An 18388-nucleotide genomic window follows, 5' to 3' on the forward strand; every position below is an offset into this window, starting at 1 on the left:
AGGAGACCGGAGCCAAAACACGGCGACCGTTCACGACAGTCAAACCCAGCTGGCAAGCGAACCCGACCCGGCCCGCGCACAGACCGTCTTAAACCCGCACGCAAAAAAAACCAAAACAACAACGACCCGACGTCGCCATCCAGAGGACGCCCTTCGTGCCGAGCCGGTGAGGCGTTCAAGGTCGCGTCGGAATTTATTTTTAACTGCTTGTTCGGCTGGTTTATCAAAACCAGGTGGTGAACACGATTAAGAAAGAGGGGGGGGATTTCTGAGATTTGATTTGGGATGAAAGCATGGAGTAGTCTCAACACGCAGTAGTAAAAAAAAAAGAAAAAAAAGTGACATAGCAACCATAAACAGGTAAATTAAGAAAGTTGTTCTTTTTTTTGGTGCTTATTCTGTAATGAAGTTGCACAACTTCATTTCAAAAGTGTGACAACTATTGTGCAGATACTCAAATCGCAACATTTGAATATCCAATTGGACAAGCTGTATTTACCTATAGAGATGTACGAGGAATAGTTGAAGGTATCATTAAGCTTGAAGAATAAGGAACAGAAAGTAAACCACAATTAACTTGCACAAGTGAAACCAGGAAATCAACAACTGTAAATAAGATAATATTTCTCATGTTATGTTTTGGTGGGATTGAAACTGCGTTATTCGTTTGACTGCTGCTGACTGAGGTACTGGGACATAAGCACACATTTAAACTTCCAAAACTATAAGATTACAGCAGTATCATGGCATACTCTTTAAATAGCAGTTCATATAAGTGTCAATTTATATTGCTCTGCTCCGGCCTTGGACTTCACCCAGCGCTCACTATAACTTTAAGAAATAAATGTCTTGCTTTTTCTTTTCTGCAGGAAATCACATGGAGGTGCCCTTGCGCTCACATGACAGTCTGAGCCATGGCAGGAGAGATCAATGAAGGTACAGTGCTTAAACTTTTTTTTTTTTATATCGTCGTTTTAAGACGATGTCGCCTGCTTATTTCCTTTAGTTTGTACTTCTTTGTTATATTTTTGCTCAGCGGTTGCAGTATTGAAAACGACGTGTTTGAAGTGCCGAGATTTCTGCTCGCTTGAAATCGCGTTGTGAACTAACCACTGGGAACTTTTGGGTACATTGTGATCAGAATGATGTTGCTCCATCTTAAAAGCCTTCACGAGCGGTTTATTTTTTAATTTTTTTTTTTACCCACCTGTTTATTCTTCCTTAACATCGGATGAGCTCCAGAAACTGTTATTATTTCTGGTAAAGATAATGTCAGAGGCGAAAAGTGTTGTTGGAAGTCTTGATGCCTTCCATGAGAAAAACTGTCACTTGGGCATTGCAATACTCACACAAGCCTCTACTGATTTCACCTGACATTATCTTTCTTATTCTTACCTACCACACACTTCTGTGAAACTCTTTTGATATATTCTGAATTTCTATGTTTTGACTTCTGAAAATATACAATTTGAGGGAAATCTTAAATGATTCAGAACAAAAGAGTAAAAATTTAGCCCGTGTTGGGATGACACCAAGTCATGTGAGTAGTCGTATAAAAGGTGAACAGGTTGTCATAAACTCGGCACCAATTTAAAAGTATGGTCATATATTGAAATGAAGTTTGATTATAAGTATCCTGCTGATAAAATATTTCTCATATCTGGGTAATTGTGATGCCATGTAGCTGCTGTTCCTTTTTTTTTTTCAGGCTCAGTTCCTGCCTATTACAGGGAAGTGCACGAAGCCATTCACTGCCGGACAGATGAGAGAGTGCAGGTGGAAGTTTTTCATCGGCTGCTCCAAAGGACGGATCTCTCTAAGCCTGCTCTAAACCAGGTAAGGGCTTCACACTGTGACACATCATCAAGAAAAAATGTCATCAAAATCTGTGTCTATATGGACAATATTTTCAAATAAGTATCGCTTTCAACTTTTTGACTTTTTAATGGGTTTTTGCTAGAAATGGCTCAGTATATGACATAATGGATGCATACGCCCGTCCATCCTCTCACTCATTATACCCACATATTAGCTCACATACACTCAAATGTTAGAGTTACATATGGCTGGAATCTAGAATATTTACTAAATGGTGAGTTGAAAAGGCTTCAATCAAAGGGATACATAAATAAGGCAAATATACTTGCTCAAATATTAGTTTTAGTTTGATAAAACATACTTTGTGAATTACTGTTAGGAGAAACAGATAGAGTAGATATTGGTGTATTGTCATATCCACAGGAAGCAACTGGAACAGAAGCTTTGAGTCTGTCAGATGTCTTTTTTTGTTTGTTGCTGAAACTGTACTTTAATGGCACAGCAGATCAATATTATGAAACTACTGTGTAATGTGCGTGGAGTGTTTCAAAGCCAGCTCATGTTTCAGTAGAATTTCCCTCTTCCTGACCTTTCATCATTTTTCATCAGAAAAAAAATTTCCCCTCGGGGATTAATAAAGTAAATACCTACCTACCTACCTACCTGCCATCATATTGTTGGCTTTGTGTCCAGTGAGCGGTTTTTTTTTCTTTTGTGCATGAGGAATGCAATGAGACTAAAACGTAGTGACCTTCAGTTCGTATTATCTTTGTCCCTCTCAGATTGCTGAGCACATTGACTCCACGGACGGATTCCTGAGCAAGTTGTCGTTCTACAAGGCGCTTGCTTTGATTGCTCTCGCTCAGCAGGGAAAGCAACCGAGCCCCAAACTCTTGGAGAACTGCATACAAGGTAGGTGACAGCGGTACAGTGACAGCGCTAAAGCTTTTGCTCAATGAGTAGCTTGGTCATTCTTCAGTGTGTCCAAGGGCAACGTCAGCTGTCCCTCTGCTGTTAAGATATTTCATGTGTGGATGGCAAATATCACTCTTTTATTGTATCACTTAAATGCAAGGCGTCATTGTTAAAAGAAGTCCTCTACGACAGTTTAGCACTTGAATATACCCACCTGTTGTTTTCAGGGAGATGCTGTATTCTACAAAGGGACATTTGGGGATATTTAGAAAAAATGTTGTAGCACAAAAACACAATTTTCACCGCATATGTTTTGGTTTCTTACACAGCAGAAGAAAAGCTACTATTTTGATTGAATTCAGCCTCATTTTGTTTCATTTTATTTTGGTAGGGAAGCCTCAGCTATGTTTAAGTGTTGCATTCTTTCACTAGTCCCACAGTGGGAAGATGATAGGGGCGAGTTTTATGGTTTTCATAGAGGTAGCTATTATGCTGGCTGGAGTTAGATTCATCCCTAACCTTCTGTGACTATTTCAGGCCCTCTCTTGTTATTTCAGGTGTGGCCAGTATGGCAGCTCGTTACATGCCACTTCCTCCTCTGCACCAGAACAAGTTTTCTGCATTTTGTCGTAGTACATTACAGTCAATTCATGCCTTTCTTGGAATGTCCTGGAAGGAAGCAATGAATAACCGGTCACATGAATACTCTGCACAATACTGGAGACAGATAGGGTGAAACGCATAGTGCTCAGTTGAAAAACAGAAAAGTGGTTTTAACATTAGCATTCCACACAGTTGTGAAATTCATGTGCCCTCCAGATGCACGGAGAACAAATATTAGACGTTGGTTCTGGTTGTGTGCTCGTCAGAGTTACCAAAACCTCAGCTCGGGGAGCCGAGGGCATTGAGCACACTGAGGATGCAGCCGGCGCAGGAGGACACGCTGACGATGTCGCAGACGCTGGACAAACTTCTGACTCGAGACACGGTCCAGGTGGAGCTCATACCGGAGAAGAAGGGCCTGTTCCTCAAACATGTGGAGTACCAGGTCACCAGCCAGGCAAGGCATCCCATAAAACCTGCCACACATAAATTATCGTGTTGGAATGAGATCAAAAGCAACCAACTTGTATTTATCTTTATGTGAAAAACTGTAGATTTATTTTCATCCAAGGTACTTTCAACTAAACAATCCCATGCAATTTACATGAAGAAAATTACTATGTAAAGCCTGCCTTTGCGCATTTCGTGAATATTTTCTTTTTGATTTTCAGCGTTATAAAATATCAGTTTACCGACGTTATACTGATTTTGACGTCTTCCATGAGGTCTTGCTTCAGAGGTTTGCCTACCGAGTCGTGCCGGCATTGCCACCTAAAAGGATGCTAAAGGGAGGTATGTTACTCTGTGTGAACGCTGCTGTGTTTTCTCTGTTCCCTTAGATCATTCATTTTTGATTCAATATTATTATTTTTAAACCTGATTTTAGCCTTGAGATCGGTGATGGAATTATTTTAGTTTAATTTCTTTACTGAAAAGCTGGCAAACATGTACATAACCCGAGGCCCCACTTGGAGAGTGGGATTTTTGGGGGAGGTTGATAAAGAATGAATGTTCATGAATAAAATGTTCAACTCCCGCAGGCCTCCTGTTGTTTTAAACCCAGTCATTGCAATCCATCAAAGTTATTGCCTGAAAGAAACAAAGAAACCAGTGGGGCATAAAATGAGCCTATTTGAGCTCACAATGACTTATTGTGGCTTTGGAGTGATAATTATGTCAGTTTACACACACTGGTGAGTCCTCACAAAAACACTCGATCAGACACGGCCTCATTTAGGTCTTAATCATGTGTAGAATTTGGTCAAAAAGGTACAAGTATGTGTGAATCCGCCACCCTGTCGTCTGAGCTCTTCTTTTCTAATTCTGCTGGTGTGCATTTGACAACATCAATTGAAGCTAAACGTGTATTTGACATTAGTTTATGTTAACCGTCTGCCCCTCTTATAGTTTATTGTCCTTGGCGTTCCCGCTCAAACTACTCAATCTGTTTTTCTGGCACATTTTTCTTCTCGAATTGAAATCATTCTTTTGTGTTTTTCCACAGTCCTGGCCTCCGTCTCTGAGCGCGAGTTCATCGAGGGCAGGAGACGCGCTCTTTGCAGATTTATTAACTTGGTGGCTCGGCATCCCTTCTTCTCCGAGGACGAGCTGATCAAGACCTTCCTCACCTTCAGCAGCTCCGTACGTAGCTTCTTCATCTCGCTCTCTGGTTCTGCTGTTGCACAATAAGCATGATAGTCACGATGACTGACCCTGCAATGCATCCTGTTTCAGCTGTGTCTCTGTCTTTTTCCACTTGCCCGCTCCTCACCCCTCTTCCCAAACAGGATGTTCAGACTAAGATGCGTGACACTTACAAGAAAACGGGTGATGAGTTCATGACCAACAGAATCGCAACCCAAGCAAAGGTTTGTCACAAATGTGTGATGACCAAATGACGTACTTCTAACAAATAGTGCTCTCACATGTTAGGACTCTTACTCGTATGGCGCTGGAATTTGAACAAGGTAGTGTTGTTTCAAACCGCACACTGCCGCTCTGTACTGACTGTAAATAACCTCAGCATGTGAATACGTTACGTGCCAAAATATGAACAGCTTCAAATATTTTAACCAGTTGTTGTGGTTTTTTTTGGTGCCCCTTTGTTTAACACACTCAATAAACACACTGATGGCTTCTGTCTAGCAGCAGAAGTGCAAAAGAAACACTTTTGTGTGGTGTTCAGGAACAGCTGCAGCTTCTTCAGATGCTTTAATTTGCTTGTCGGTGGTCCCGCCCCTTCCTCTATGCAGCCAAGATGGCGACCATTGAGTGTCAAGAGTTTCACACTTCTTTTTTGGTTTTGAATGCATCATCCTGGTACTTATGGTGCCCTGCATGTTCCTGTACTTGATGGTGTCAATGCACTCAAAACAGTGAGTGTTAGTTAACAACTACTCCATTTGGAACACGGCATAGGTCTACTTACTCTCTTAAATAACGACCTGCATTTGAACATCCAAACATCATGAAAGAGCTTTGTTTTTTGCAGGAGTATCTCCCAGCTGACATTCAGGCTCAGTTCTCCACAAGCAGAGAGCTGATTCGAAATATCCACAACTGCTTCCACAAGCTGCGGGACAGAGCGGAGAAAATGGCAGAGCGCTCGAAGGAGAACGCAACTGATCTCCTCATGTTTGGCAGAGAGCTCAGGTATTTTATTATTATGGGTTTAAAGTTAGTCATCCTCCCATCCAGAGTCTTTTTTTTTTTTTTTTTTTTTTTTTCTTTAATAAGATTCGAATCCTGTTGTGTTGTTGTGCTTCTTCGTGGCTGTTAACTTGAAATGAGTTTGGCAGCTAACACGCCACAATATTACATTCTATCTCTGCGATAATGTTGTTTTTCGGCAGCACGCTGGGCTCAGACGCCTCGTCTCTTCCCTCCCTGGCCTCTTCACAAAGCACCTGGGGGACCCTGCGTGCGTCTCTGAAGAGCCTGTCGGTGGAGTTCGCCGTGCTGTCCGATAAAGCTGCTCAGCAGGTAGAGCCCTCAGTCTTTCATGCCCGCCACCTGCTCTGCTGTGTTTGTCCAAAAAGCGACAGTGAGTAATAAATGTTGTTTTGTTGATGTCTTCAGGGCAGACGGGAAGAAGATGATGTTGTGGAAAAGCTGAATCTGTTCCTTGATTTGCTGCAGTCATACAGAGTGAGTGCATTTCAATTTTTGTGTTTTTTTTTTCCTGTGCTCATTTAATCCACCTCCGACTTTTTGTGACAAGTAATTTTAGTGTTGTCTCCCGTTTTCTGCGGGAGACACAATGAGGAGTTGTATAGTTACAGACAACCATGGATCATTTACTAACTAAATTCAGGGGATTATGTAAGGTTAAATTTTAACCTAACAAGTGTTTCTCACTTGAAAAGGTAGCTTTTAGTCACGGGTGGAGTTTTCACATTTAACAAGGCGACTGGTGGGTAGATAAAGTGGCATTTCCCAAAGCTCCTATTAAATCTGTCAACTGCAATATGGTAATATTATAATTCAAAACAATTCTGCCACCGCTGGCTGTGGTGTGCTGCCCTGCCATTATGAGGCAAATAAAAAGTGGCTATGTTGCCTGCGTTTTCGCCAGGATCTCTGCGAGCGCCACGAGAAGGGCGTGCTCCACGAGCACCAGAAAGCTCTGCACAAGTACGGCATGATGAAGAGGCAGATGATGAGCGCCACCGTGCAGCCCAAAGAGCAGGCGTCTGTGGAGCAGCTGGAGTCACGGATTGTTCAGGTGAAGCATTCGCTTTCGGTTTCTACTTCACACGGTTGTTGGTTACGCGCTCACTGATGAACTCGTTTATCCCTCGGTGAAGTAAATGCTACGTTGACCTGAGTGTTTCTGTTACAAATCCACTCCCCTTAAAACACACAGTGTGCTCATATCTTGTGTGCTCGCTCAGCTAGCCATGAACTCACATTTTCTTATAATATACTGACTCCAAGCATACAAATCACACATGGGTACATTTGTCAATGTGCTGTAGACGCTCATATCCTTGGTGGTTTTTATCTTGAGACTGCAGTTCCTCTTTGTCTTTGTCTGCATTTGGCATGTGGGCACAAATTTCAAGACCATTTTACTGAATATATAATACTTTAATTTATTAATACTGTAGTTTTCTGATTGAGTCACCCACAGTTTGGCCTCAGACAATTTTTTTTTTTTTTTTTATCTTTGGAGGACTTTTGTAAGTTCACCTTTTGTAGCTGTTTTTTCAGCTGTAATTCAGTCTGTTTCCATGAATTGAGATTACATCAGCAGACATTTCCGTCACTGAGTTTCTGTTCCTATGTTTTTTTTAAAGAGAATTTTATCACAAAAACCTCCAAGAATTTTTTTTTTACTGAGTTTAGGCAATTTGAAAATTAACTTGTAGATGCAGGTCCAGAAACTGTTTGCTGAAATCTTAACATTGATTTACAAGAAAGCCATCGGTCAACAACTGTGGGATCACAAAATATCCATTCTATATTAGTTGGGCTACATTATTCAGGAAATTCACGTCATAAAACAAAGATATTGGAAATTCTGACTGGATGAAGGTCCCAGATGAAAAATATCAAAATACAATTTACCTGAGTAGGAATATAAATTTATGCACCAAATATCTTGTCAATCCATGTGATAGTTAATAAGACATTTTACCAGAGATACAAATTTGAACCTCATGGTGGTTCTGGAGTGAAACATCGATCACCCATATCAGTGGGATTCATCCTCAGGGGAACATAACTGTACAAAACGGGCTGATTAAAATGACCAGTAGTATGGCTAAAAACACATAATGGTAATAGTAGACGAATATATCGGATACCTTTTTTTCTGGCTGGTGTTTTTTAATGTTTGTAAAGTCTGTAAATTGTGCCTGTTTCACATGTTTGCATGATTCAAGCTGCTTTGGTTTGGCTCCAGTGAAAGACACCAGTGTGGATGTCAGCAGCGAGGTGACGAGGATTAAACAATAGTTCTGTTTTCAATCATATCTAGAGCCAATTAAAATGTAATTAAATGATTTGTGAACCTCTTTTTGTTTTGGCAGTGAGAGCAGAGCTTTATCAGCCTCATCTTAACTCCCGTTATCATTATTTAACTCCACGACTTGATTATTTACAAAAGTAAGATTAGTTAATGGTTTCCTTATCTGATGTGTTTTGTTTCTGACTGTTGCCGTCATTTAATTATAATCTCCTCTTGTGGTTTTTCATTCTGATTACAGCAAGAAAACGCTATTCAGACCATGGAGCTGCGTAACTACTTCTCCCTGTTCTGCCTTCATCAAGAGACGCAGCTGATCTTCACCTACCTTCCAATCACCTCGCACATTCTCGGGGCTTTTGTCAACTCCCAGGTCCAAGGACACCGAGAGGTGAGACTGCATGTCTGGGAATAACTTTTCTCCAGACCCACATCTACGTCGAGGAGGGTCACATCAGTTTGAAATTGGGTTTTGAAGTCCAACAAAAGAACTAATATTGATTGATGATATCAGTAAATGGTTCATCTTTTCTCCCAGGATTTGAGCTAGCGTACATTTCACATGGACAAGCGAATGTCTTGTATACCTTTTTTCTTTTTTTTTTTTTATAAATACAGTGAAGCCAACAGTACAGGGTATATTCCTGTGGTTAGATACCTCTATCTGATCCGGTTTATTTTTCACTGAAATCCCCACACATACTTACATTCATAGAAGATCTCAAGAGTTTTATAGACAGGTTATTTTTTGCTTTCTTTCCAGATGGGAGCGGTGTGGAATGAACTCCAGCCAAAGCTCGGGTGTCTCTTTAATGGAAATAACGGATTGAAGGCTCCCATCTGAAACCTAAACACACACGCGCGAGATGAAGAAGAGAAACACTGCCACTGATGAAGATCACAAACTGGGAAATAAAAAGCTCTGTGAGCTAAAGCAAAAATGTGTAATGCACAACTTTTCCATTCCATTCAGTAAGAGTTTTTAATTCGTTGTTTCTAATGTTTTGGGTCTGATCATCAACCAAATCACCTGCAAGGGACAGCGGGATCATTTCATGTCATGTTATGCTCTGCTTGATGAGGATTGACTGTCCTTCTCAGAATCAGCTTTTGCAACAATCAACCAGGCTGGGAAGTCCTCTAATGGGTTATTTCAGAAGGGATACAAGGGTGACCGTATAGTCATGCATTTGAACTAATTTACTAAAGCACCCGTTTCTAACTTGTAAAACGTTTTACACACGAAGATAGTTGAGACCAACTGCGAGGGAAAGAAAGTTTGATTTTATTTAAGGATGGGATTATTTTAAATCTCCAGTCCTGAATATCTTTAGACCAATGTCATTTCTCATACAGATTTTAGTTCATCAGGATGTGTACCAGCATACTTTATATACTTTTTATGGACAATTGTGCTGTTTTTTTTTTTTTGTTTATTGTTTACTCTTATGCAAAGCAACATCTTAGCTTTATCTGCTTCAACTGTTTGCGATACTCTATTTTATTCTGTAAGCTATTTGAAAGGCCTGACCTCAGACTGTGGGATACTGCAAAGTCCAGGGATTTGAGATATAACGGTAAAATGACAATGTCAATATTAACACTATAAGCTATTGATTTGTCACCAAAGATAAATCTACCTAAATGCACTTGTGTGCTGTAAATTATGAGGATTTCTACATGGCTTCAATTTAAAAATGATCACCTTTATTTCTTCAACTTCACTAGAAAATTTGAGGCCATATCATGCTACACTAATTCCTCTTGTTTATCAGGACAATCACAGTTTGGATATTGTTGAATTATTTTTCCCTATATATTCAGAATTTTCAGATATTTATGTACATTTGTGTCTGTACACATACATTTTATTGTAACATTATATATTTTTGATTTAAAAAAAATTAAATAAATCAAAGGCACAATTTATGCTGTGGTTAAAAATGCCATCTCACAAACTGCCACCAACAGATTTAATCTCAAATACACTGAAATGACAGATACCAATAAACAAATCAGGATATGTGCACATACTTTAACATGTATTTTTGATGAAAAAAACCAAGTATGAAACATTTATTTTGGCATCAACTTGATTTGGGAATCAAATAAAGCTGCACACAATATGAAGCCCACTGAAATTAGACCTGTAGATATTGTAAATATTCCACTGAAGAAATCCTTGTTGAATTCTGTCAAATCAGTTATTGTGAAAATAAAATGACAAAATGGATATAGCTTACAGTACACTGCTTGCGTTGATTCATTTGGCATGACGTATAAAAAAAAAAAAATGACTTCAGAAGATTTACAGAAAAAGGGATTAATGTCAATTATGTTACAGTCATACATCATGTAAACACTCTTCATGCACAGGTGACATCGTTCCATTAAATCCACAGGATCTTCTGGCATCCGCCCAAACATGAACACTAACTGTGGGTTGTCACCAGAAGGCGTGGTCCACGACATTAACACCGTCAGCAGCTGTCAGGTAACTTCACATCAGAGCTTCTCCACCTCCTCCAGTGAGTGGTTGAGAATCACATCGTGACCCTGAAACTTGAAGTATCCAACAAATTTCTTCTTCTGGAGCATCAGAGGGAACCACAGGATGTCATCAGCCCACATCTGACCGAAAGGAACTTTGTCAATTTCAAACCACTGAGGCTTCATTTCTACAACAAAATTAAAAAAAAAAAAAACAAGGAAAAAGACAAAATAAATAGTCGGCCTACAGAGAATGAAACATCTGCCTCATTTTTTGCCACTTCTCAATTTCTGTCCAATGCATAATGGTAATTAAAATAGTTCATGCTGCTGGGCAAACACACTTGTGATCATTTTTACTGCAGTGCGGACAAAAACTCTTTAAAACTCCACTCCCGCTTTATCTTATCTGTTCCCTACAAATTTAATCGCTCACATAAACCACTTTAAATCAACAAACCTCAGACTTCGTTAATCCCCCAATTAATTATGATTACTTTGAGGTTTTGGTTCTCATCTTGTGAAATCAGTGTTAAACCCACATCATTCCGTTTTCTCTGACTTTCCCTCCGCTGGCTGTTGGACTTCCCCTCCCCTCCCCTCCCCTCCCCTCCCCTCTCTTTGCTTCGCTGCAGATGTCTGACTGCTTCAGGAGCTGAGGTTTGCTGTGCGTCTCTGGACTTCACCCAGCTGACCTCGGCTAAACTCTCAGGAAATACAGACAATTCACCGCAAGCTCCTCCTGCCGAGGGCCTCTGCTCTCTTCAGTTTATTTACAGTCGTTTAAACTCGACCACTGAGAGCCCACCTATAGATCCTTCCCCTTCACTAATATGTACTACTCGCTCAGAGGCACATCTTGCGTTGCAGTCGCTGCGCCCGGGAAGCAGTGGTGGAAACTACGCCGCTGTGAGAAAGTGATCGACCTCCTCCTGATTTCCTCTATTTTTGTGTGTCTCAATTTACGGTCAAGCATGCAGGTGACGGTGTGAAGCTGTGGGGATTGCAACTAAATTGAGGGAAACATGAATAGCGCTCTACACTCCTGAAGGAGTATATCAGGTCACCAGTCAGTGACTTGAAGCTCAGGTTGGCTAAGCTGAACACCGTTTCCACCCAAGAGAAGGTGGATATCTGAGTGTTCATCTTGTCAACAGACTGCACAAAACAAGTAAAGCTGAGACTGCAGAGGAAGAGACAGAGCAGACATGATGTTGAATATCTGCACCATCACAGTGCAAGATGTTTCCTCTTCCTTGTATTTTTTCCACTAGGTTACCATTTTCTAAATAAATCCTACCGTCCGACTCCGTCGGCTCTCCGTTGTAAGCGTCGGCTCTGAAAATGTGGACATCGAGGAGCTCCGTTTCTCCGACAAATTCAAATTTGATGTTTCCGACCTTCTCCAGCGCGTCCACTGTGAGGCCACTTTCTTCCTCAAGTTCTCTAAAAGGAAAAAACAACAAAAAAAACAACCATCAAATTAATTTTTGATGATATGTATCTTAGAAATAAGCTCACAGTACACTTCACACAGAGACTAAAAGCAACTAAAAATGGTAAAGTGATGATATCAGTGTTTTTTTCTGTCCTTCTCTTTACTCTTGCATATCTGACACACTTATGTTTGTGGTTACATAGAAATAGACACATAAATTCATCCTAAAATGGAAAACTAAAAGTTATGTCTTGGGAATTTGTTTTTTATTAATGCCTGACATAATACCCTGCAAGGCTTTGATGTGATAGTACGCACTGTGGAGATAATAAATAGATTCGGAATCAGCTACCTATTGTCAAACTTTAGTTTTACCCTCAAGCAGCTCTAAAAATCGTTAAAGTAAACAGAAATGTGAAAGCCAATAAAATGCTCCATATAAATTCTTGAAATAATCCCTTATTTCAAGCATTTTATATTTTGTATGACTCGTTACTTGTTTGTATTTAGGCATGGTCAAAAAAAAATATCTTCATCATATCATCAAACTGCACGACACCAAACAGCTGTCAGCTGTTATCCTTGCAAGCTGTCTGCTTCACACAAAGTACTTGTCTAAAAATGACTGGAAGTGTCCTCGCATGGAAAACAAGTGCTTTTACCTCCTGGCAGCATCTTCTATGGTTTCTCCGGGCTGAACTTTGCCCCCGAAGCCGTTCCACTTCCCCACTCCAAACCCCCTCTTCTTCATGCCCAGCAGCACTCTGCTCGGCTGGACCACCAGAACCAGCGTCAGCAGCTTGGAGCTCGGCATCTCAACCTGACTGACGGGAAAGAAACGCGCAATTGGAAACACTGTACAGCTTTAGCGACAAATTGCTGCAATCTAACCTGAGAATAATTTCTGTGGTAACGTCATTACCTGCTCAGATGAACTGTGACTTCTCGAAAAGCGAAATTAAATGTTGGATAATGACCAAAGAAAAAACAATAACTTTATTGTACAAGCACAGTGGACTTCACGTTGAATGACTCCCGCGTTCAGCTCTGCAGACGTCGTCACATGATGCGCAGATACGCAAGCGTATGGATTGGTCTAATTGACGTCAGACTGGGTTGACGGATTCAACCACATGCCTGCAAGATCAGTAGAACTTTCTCGGGGTGTCACATTGAAATACGTTCGACTAGAAACGACAGAGGGTTCGTGTAAAATAAGCACACGTGTGATTTGGGATGATTCACTGATGATAAAAAAAGAAAGAAAAATGGTTTATGTCAACATTTTTATACATTTTGGGAAACAGCTATTACATTTGGTCATATACACATCATGAACACATGCATTTGAAAAAGTTTCCTCATTAGAATTAATATACTGAGAAAGGTTGCAAGCATTTTTATTTTTAATAGATAAATTCCATTAAAGCCCATTTTCTCAAGTGATATAAAGGAAGCTAAAGCAACACTGGCTCTGTTTTTACAAAAAGTCCAAAATAGAAAATTACATGCAGTGATTTTATTGTAGTTGTCCAGATGGCATGAGATGACTGCACGAAAACTGTGTTAGAACTGTTTTCTGTCTTTGTGATATCGGCCTGAAAGAAACATAAAAGTCACAGGTCGGAACTATTGTTGTGTCAGTCTTTGCAGTGAAGGGACGCATATAGGACGGATGTCACGGACCAATGGGAAGTTGTGTTTCCACGCAAGCGCAGTTGAGCATGCGGCACACATGACCCTGCACAGTAAACAATGTGGCCCTTTTCCTTGCAGAGGAGATATTTACACTCCTCGTTGTGTTTAATGAAGAAGCTGAAGGGTAAAACTTCGGCGGAGCAGCGCTGGCTGCAGCGGCAGCTCAAAGACCCGTATGTCAAAGCTTCTCACGCCCAAAACTTTCGGTGCCGAAGCGCCTTCAAGCTGCTGGAGATAGACGACAAGTTCAGGCTGCTGCAACCTGGGTACAGCGTGGTGGACTGCGGGGCCGCACCTGGAGCCTGGAGCCAGGTGGCTGTCCAGAGGGTCAACTCAACCGGAACAGGTGAGAGGAAGGTGTCTGCCCACACAGTTGTTAGTTAACAAAAAACAACAACAACTATCAATAATAATAATAATAATAATAATAATGTAAAGCTTGTGGTTTTGGCAAAAAAAAAAAATGGTCAGGGAGGTCATGATTCAGCTTTGAGTTTAACATCTGAGATTTCATTGGGTGATATTTTGATTCCTCCATATTGGTTGGTGTTTCTGTTATTTTGCCCGCTTATATAATTCCAGGCATTAAGTCAGTGACCCATAGTTAGAATGGGCTACTAAGCTGCTGGTTTCCAAAAATGATCTTTTATTTATTTGTCAGTCTTTGAAAATGTAACATATCTTCTCTTGCTTTTTAAAGTTTGACAAAAGAGCCCCCCGTAGAAATCGTAGACTAGGTGAACTACACATTGGGGAGCTGTAGCTCTCTGTAATTAAAAGGGCACTTATGTGACTAAAGTACCCAACATTAACATTTTGCTCAACTGTCATATTGTTTTTTTTTACTCTCTAGTATGACAAGTTTTTATACGGTATAAGTATTGTTTCTCTATATGCTCATCTCTGCTCCAGTCATCTAATATGTGTTGTGTTGTTGTGGTGCTGTATGTAATTTCAGTTAAGAACAGTTTACAAAAGCTGCAGTAAGTCATATTGTTTAATGTAGTCATAATCCTTACTGTTATATTAATATTTGAAAAGAAAATGTTTCCACTCTAAAAAATAAAAATAAATATGGACAGTAACTTTTTGATGGCCTCCAAACGTGCAGGGAAAATCTCCGAAAGCCACATAATAAATACATGTAATGTAAAGTATGCAGTAGACGACACAGTTCGTGCCACACGTCTGTCTTGTTTTAGTCTATGTAATATAAACACTGTATTCTTTAACTGCTAAGTGAATTTTTTTAAGTGTACTGGTTCAGATTAATTTGTGTTTTTATTTTTCTGAGGTATAGTGTCAATATCAACAAGCAGACACCTGCAAGAATATCCAGCATGTCTGTGTTTATTCTGATCAAAGTTGGGTTGTTGTTGCTCAGTGATGCATCTGTTGGTGCAGATTGATTGCAAGAATCAGCACTGAATTCCCACGCAGCAAAAACCTTTACAAAAATAACAGCAGATGCAATCTTGATGTTTTTCCACTCTCATTAACGGTGAACTTGCTGCTTGGAGACAAAAATGAATTCCAAGAAAACTTGAAACACTTTGATTGGCTGAAATATAAAATGCTAATACCAAGTATGTTAACATATACAAGGAATTTGACTCTGGTTGTAACTTTTCTCTCAACGTGCAAAAAACTAAAACAGACGGACATAAATAGACATATAAAACATAAATAGACAGCTAAGAATGAAATTATATTTAAGAAGGAAATAGATTAAAGACAACTATAGTGGCTTAAAAGTGCAAACTAAACCACGAATTAAGGATTCGGCTCATTTCCAGGTTGGCAGTTTGCGTCGTTGTTCTATTGGCGACACTGAATTTAATCATCCAAAACCAAACCGCTGTACTTTAGAAGTTGTTTCTTTAAAAAATTTCAGTTTGTCACTTTAAAATCAAATGTTTTTTAACGGATAAAATTTGTGTGAATAGACTGTGATGAACATTGAGGTGTAGGAGGGAAATAGACTGACCTTCACAGAGATTTTCATTATTCTGCAGGAGCCTAATTTTAACTCAATTGAGCGGTCATATGTGAAGCATGATGGAAGTAACAGACAAAGAGATTCAGGTGGTCATCTTTCCTATTATCCTAGATCCAGAGTTATCCCGCGGTGCGGTTGTTGGCATTGATCTGCTGCACGTACCTCCTCTGGACGGCGCCCACTTCCTGTCCAGTCACGATGTCACGGACCCCGCCACACACACCAAGCTGCTGGAGCTGCTCCCCCACGGCAGGGCTCATGTCCTCCTGAGCGACATGGCGCCTAACGCCAGCGGTTTCAGGGAGATGGACCACGAGAAACTCATCACCATGTGTTTGTCTTTGATAGACTTGGCTGAGAAGATTTTGCGGCCCCAGGGCTCTCTGGTTTGTAAATACTGGGACGGGATCCTCACTCACAAACTCCAGGACAAACTCTCCAGCGTGTTTGGTAGCGTTCGGACTTTAAAGCCAGATGCCAGCAGGAAAGATTCTGCCGAGAGATATTTCCTTGCTAGAATGTACAGGAAGTCAGTAAGGTGATGATAATTGTGTTTTATTTTTCTTATGAGGGTCAGATTTACTGAACTGATCAGTGGGGAAGAGACTCACCTTATAGCTTTCATCAAAAGGTGGCACTGTTGAGGCACCAGTAAGGCTCACTGCTGCAGGCACAGACACATTAAATACTGTGATGCAGTTTTTTTTTTTTTTTTATCTCTGCAAACTTAAAACAGTAGCACCAGTGAATCCGTAATATGTAAACCTATGTGATATTCCTCAAGGCTCCCATTTTGTGTTTTCTCTGAAGTTATTGTTTGCCCTGAGTTTTTGTTTTACAACCTCAGTTTGGTATTTGCTTTGTTACAGAAAGTAATTTGCCAGTGGTGCTCATGCTAATAATTTGCACTGCCAGCCATGTAGAAATATGTAATCATTCTCTCATTGAGAGCTTATGAAGGGACAAGTAATGCTTAAGAGTCACATACAGTATGACTAATGGGAAGTGGGATGATAGTGAAGCTTGGCACGCACGCAAGTGTTGTTGGGCTCCGCTCTCTGACAGTGCTCATTTCCTGGGAAAATGTTTTTCAGCACGGTAGACAGATTTTCTTTCACAATTCTTCTTTAAATTGCTGCGTCAAACACTTTTGTATGTTTCTATGCTTTTTTTCATGCCTATTTATTTCTGGTCTGACCAGTTTAGAACCGCCGGTAATTAAATAAAAGGACATTTTAAAGTTGTATATTGAGTGTCACTGAAATCTGTATGCTGTAGGCATTCACAGAATAGAGCTTGCCAACATTATCTACCATGACATGCACATCATTGTTCTTCCCCCTTTCTGTTTTTGTGAATAATATACAACTTTTAGTGCGCACTTTATGCTTTTATCACAGTGACATATATATATATATATATATATATATATATATATAGAGAGAGAGAGAGAGAGAGAGAGAGAGAGAGAGAGAGAGAGAGAGAGTTGCAACAAAGACTTCCCTGCTGGACATGTACCAGATGTTTCTGTTCATGGTTGGTACCCTCAGGCCAACACCGCTCCACCATGTAAAAATAGCTCAATACCAACCAAATGCAATAATTAACAGAGTTGCAGGGTGGGTGAGTTATTTCAGGTGCCCCTGATTTTAAAAGAAGCTGGAAAACTTCAGCGTAGATCAGCATGAAAATGTCCCGGTAATTAATCAGTACTGAAGATGAAGTCCAGAAGAAGTAATTGTAAATCTTAAATTCTGAAACATTCAAAAAATTATGGATATAAGAAAGTAGTTACAATTTAGATTTCCCTTGTATCGCAAATATTTCCAGCGCTCCCAAATTTGTTCAACTGAATGCACGCTCCATTGAGCTTAACTGGAAATGTTTTAATTATTTATAAAAAACAAAATGAAAAAAGACTCCTTCAAATTACTGATCAATTACGATTATTATTGAACTAAAATGATTCTTAATAGATTTTTAAAGTCAGATCATTCTACAAAATGAAAATAAAAAGCCTAATCAAGCCTAAATTTGCATTTATGCTGCCAAGGAAGAGATGAGTCACATGAATGAATTAATAAGACTGCTGTTTGGCCTTTTTGTCTCGGGAGTGATGAGTAATACAGTTTGAACTGAAACATTCATGCCTCTTGGTAGAATTAACTGCACAGAAGGGGGACCGACCTCTAAAGTTGATTGTTTAGCATGAAAGGCAGCAGCCGCGCGTGTTGATGAAGCTGATAGCGAAAGATGTGAACAGATGACCAATTTTACTTCTCATTACTTGCTGATTATTCAACCCTTTGCTATTTAGATTTGAATTATTCCAAAATTACTGTGGGATTTATGGAGACCCCATTGGAGCCGAGCAACCGGAGCTCCGGATGAATGATGAGTCACTCAGGTTAATTCATTCTTCTACGGCCAGCTGCAGGTTCACATGTAAATATTAGTA

The 18388-nt window shown here is 40.0% G+C and overlaps 3 protein-coding genes across 5 annotated transcripts; 2 read left to right on the plus strand and 1 right to left on the minus strand.

Moving 5' to 3' along the window:
- Nucleotides 1-83: 83 nt before the first annotated feature.
- Nucleotides 84-10194, plus strand: snx8a (sorting nexin 8a). 2 transcript variants are annotated; one of them, XM_069148734.1, is made up of 14 exons: nt 84-166; nt 870-936; nt 1709-1836; nt 2601-2730; nt 3603-3793; nt 4008-4128; nt 4841-4977; nt 5124-5204; nt 5828-5988; nt 6189-6318; nt 6415-6483; nt 6911-7060; nt 8547-8696; nt 9069-10194. In XM_069148734.1, exons 2-14 carry the CDS (start codon nt 915-917, stop codon nt 9147-9149), a joined length of 1551 nt encoding a protein of 516 aa, XP_069004835.1. In that variant the 5' UTR covers nt 84-166; nt 870-914; the 3' UTR covers nt 9150-10194. The 2 variants fall into 2 exon arrangements, with proteins under 2 accessions (XP_069004835.1, XP_069004837.1); XM_069148736.1 differs by lacking the exon at nt 84-166 and adding an exon at nt 247-360.
- A 70-nt stretch (nt 10195-10264) lies between these two features.
- On the minus strand, nt 10265-13375 carry nudt1 (nudix (nucleoside diphosphate linked moiety X)-type motif 1). 2 transcript variants are annotated; one of them, XM_069148738.1, is made up of 4 exons: nt 13156-13375; nt 12896-13053; nt 12096-12241; nt 10265-10983 (listed from the first exon to the last, which is right to left on the minus strand). In XM_069148738.1, exons 2-4 carry the CDS (start codon nt 13045-13047, stop codon nt 10811-10813), a joined length of 471 nt encoding a protein of 156 aa, XP_069004839.1. In that variant the 5' UTR covers nt 13048-13053; nt 13156-13375; the 3' UTR covers nt 10265-10810. The 2 variants fall into 2 exon arrangements, with proteins under 2 accessions (XP_069004839.1, XP_069004838.1); XM_069148737.1 differs by having other exon boundaries at nt 12896-13057.
- A 607-nt stretch (nt 13376-13982) lies between these two features.
- Nucleotides 13983-17176, plus strand: mrm2 (mitochondrial rRNA methyltransferase 2). The gene is made up of 2 exons (XM_069148492.1): nt 13983-14277; nt 16042-17176. The coding sequence occupies exons 1-2, from the start codon at nt 13989-13991 to the stop codon at nt 16470-16472; spliced, it is 720 nt and encodes a 239-aa protein (XP_069004593.1). The 5' UTR covers nt 13983-13988; the 3' UTR covers nt 16473-17176.
- Nucleotides 17177-18388: the final 1212 nt, after the last annotated feature.

This window comes from Embiotoca jacksoni, unplaced genomic scaffold (genome assembly GCF_022577435.1).
Source record: "Embiotoca jacksoni isolate LCO1_2020_lvr unplaced genomic scaffold, fEmbJac1.0.p SCAF_15, whole genome shotgun sequence".
In the NCBI taxonomy this organism is placed as follows: Eukaryota; Metazoa; Chordata; class Actinopteri; family Embiotocidae; genus Embiotoca; species Embiotoca jacksoni.

Bases quoted from the DNA above. Each gene is read 5' to 3' on its own strand.
- snx8a (XM_069148734.1), top strand. From the start codon at position 915: ATGGCAGGAGAGATCAATGAAG. The intron at 6,319-6,414 runs GTAGAGCCCTCA...TGATGTCTTCAG, and splicing joins CCGATAAAGCTGCTCAGCAG to GGCAGACGGGAAGAAGATGA. The intron at 7,061-8,546 runs GTGAAGCATTCG...TTCTGATTACAG, and splicing joins TGGAGTCACGGATTGTTCAG to CAAGAAAACGCTATTCAGAC.
- nudt1 (XM_069148738.1), bottom strand. From the start codon at position 13,047: ATGCCGAGCTCCAAGCTGCTGACGCTGGTTCTGGTGGTCCAGCCGAGC. The intron at 12,242-12,895 runs GTAAAAGCACTT...TTTTCCTTTTAG, and splicing joins ATAGAAGATGCTGCCAGGAG to AGAACTTGAGGAAGAAAGTG. The intron at 10,984-12,095 runs GTAGGATTTATT...ATTTTGTTGTAG, and splicing joins AGAGCCGACGGAGTCGGACG to AAATGAAGCCTCAGTGGTTT.
- mrm2 (XM_069148492.1), top strand. From the start codon at position 13,989: ATGTGGCCCTTTTCCTTGCAGAGGAGATATTTACACTCCTCGTTGTGT. The intron at 14,278-16,041 runs GTGAGAGGAAGG...CTATTATCCTAG, and splicing joins GGTCAACTCAACCGGAACAG to ATCCAGAGTTATCCCGCGGT.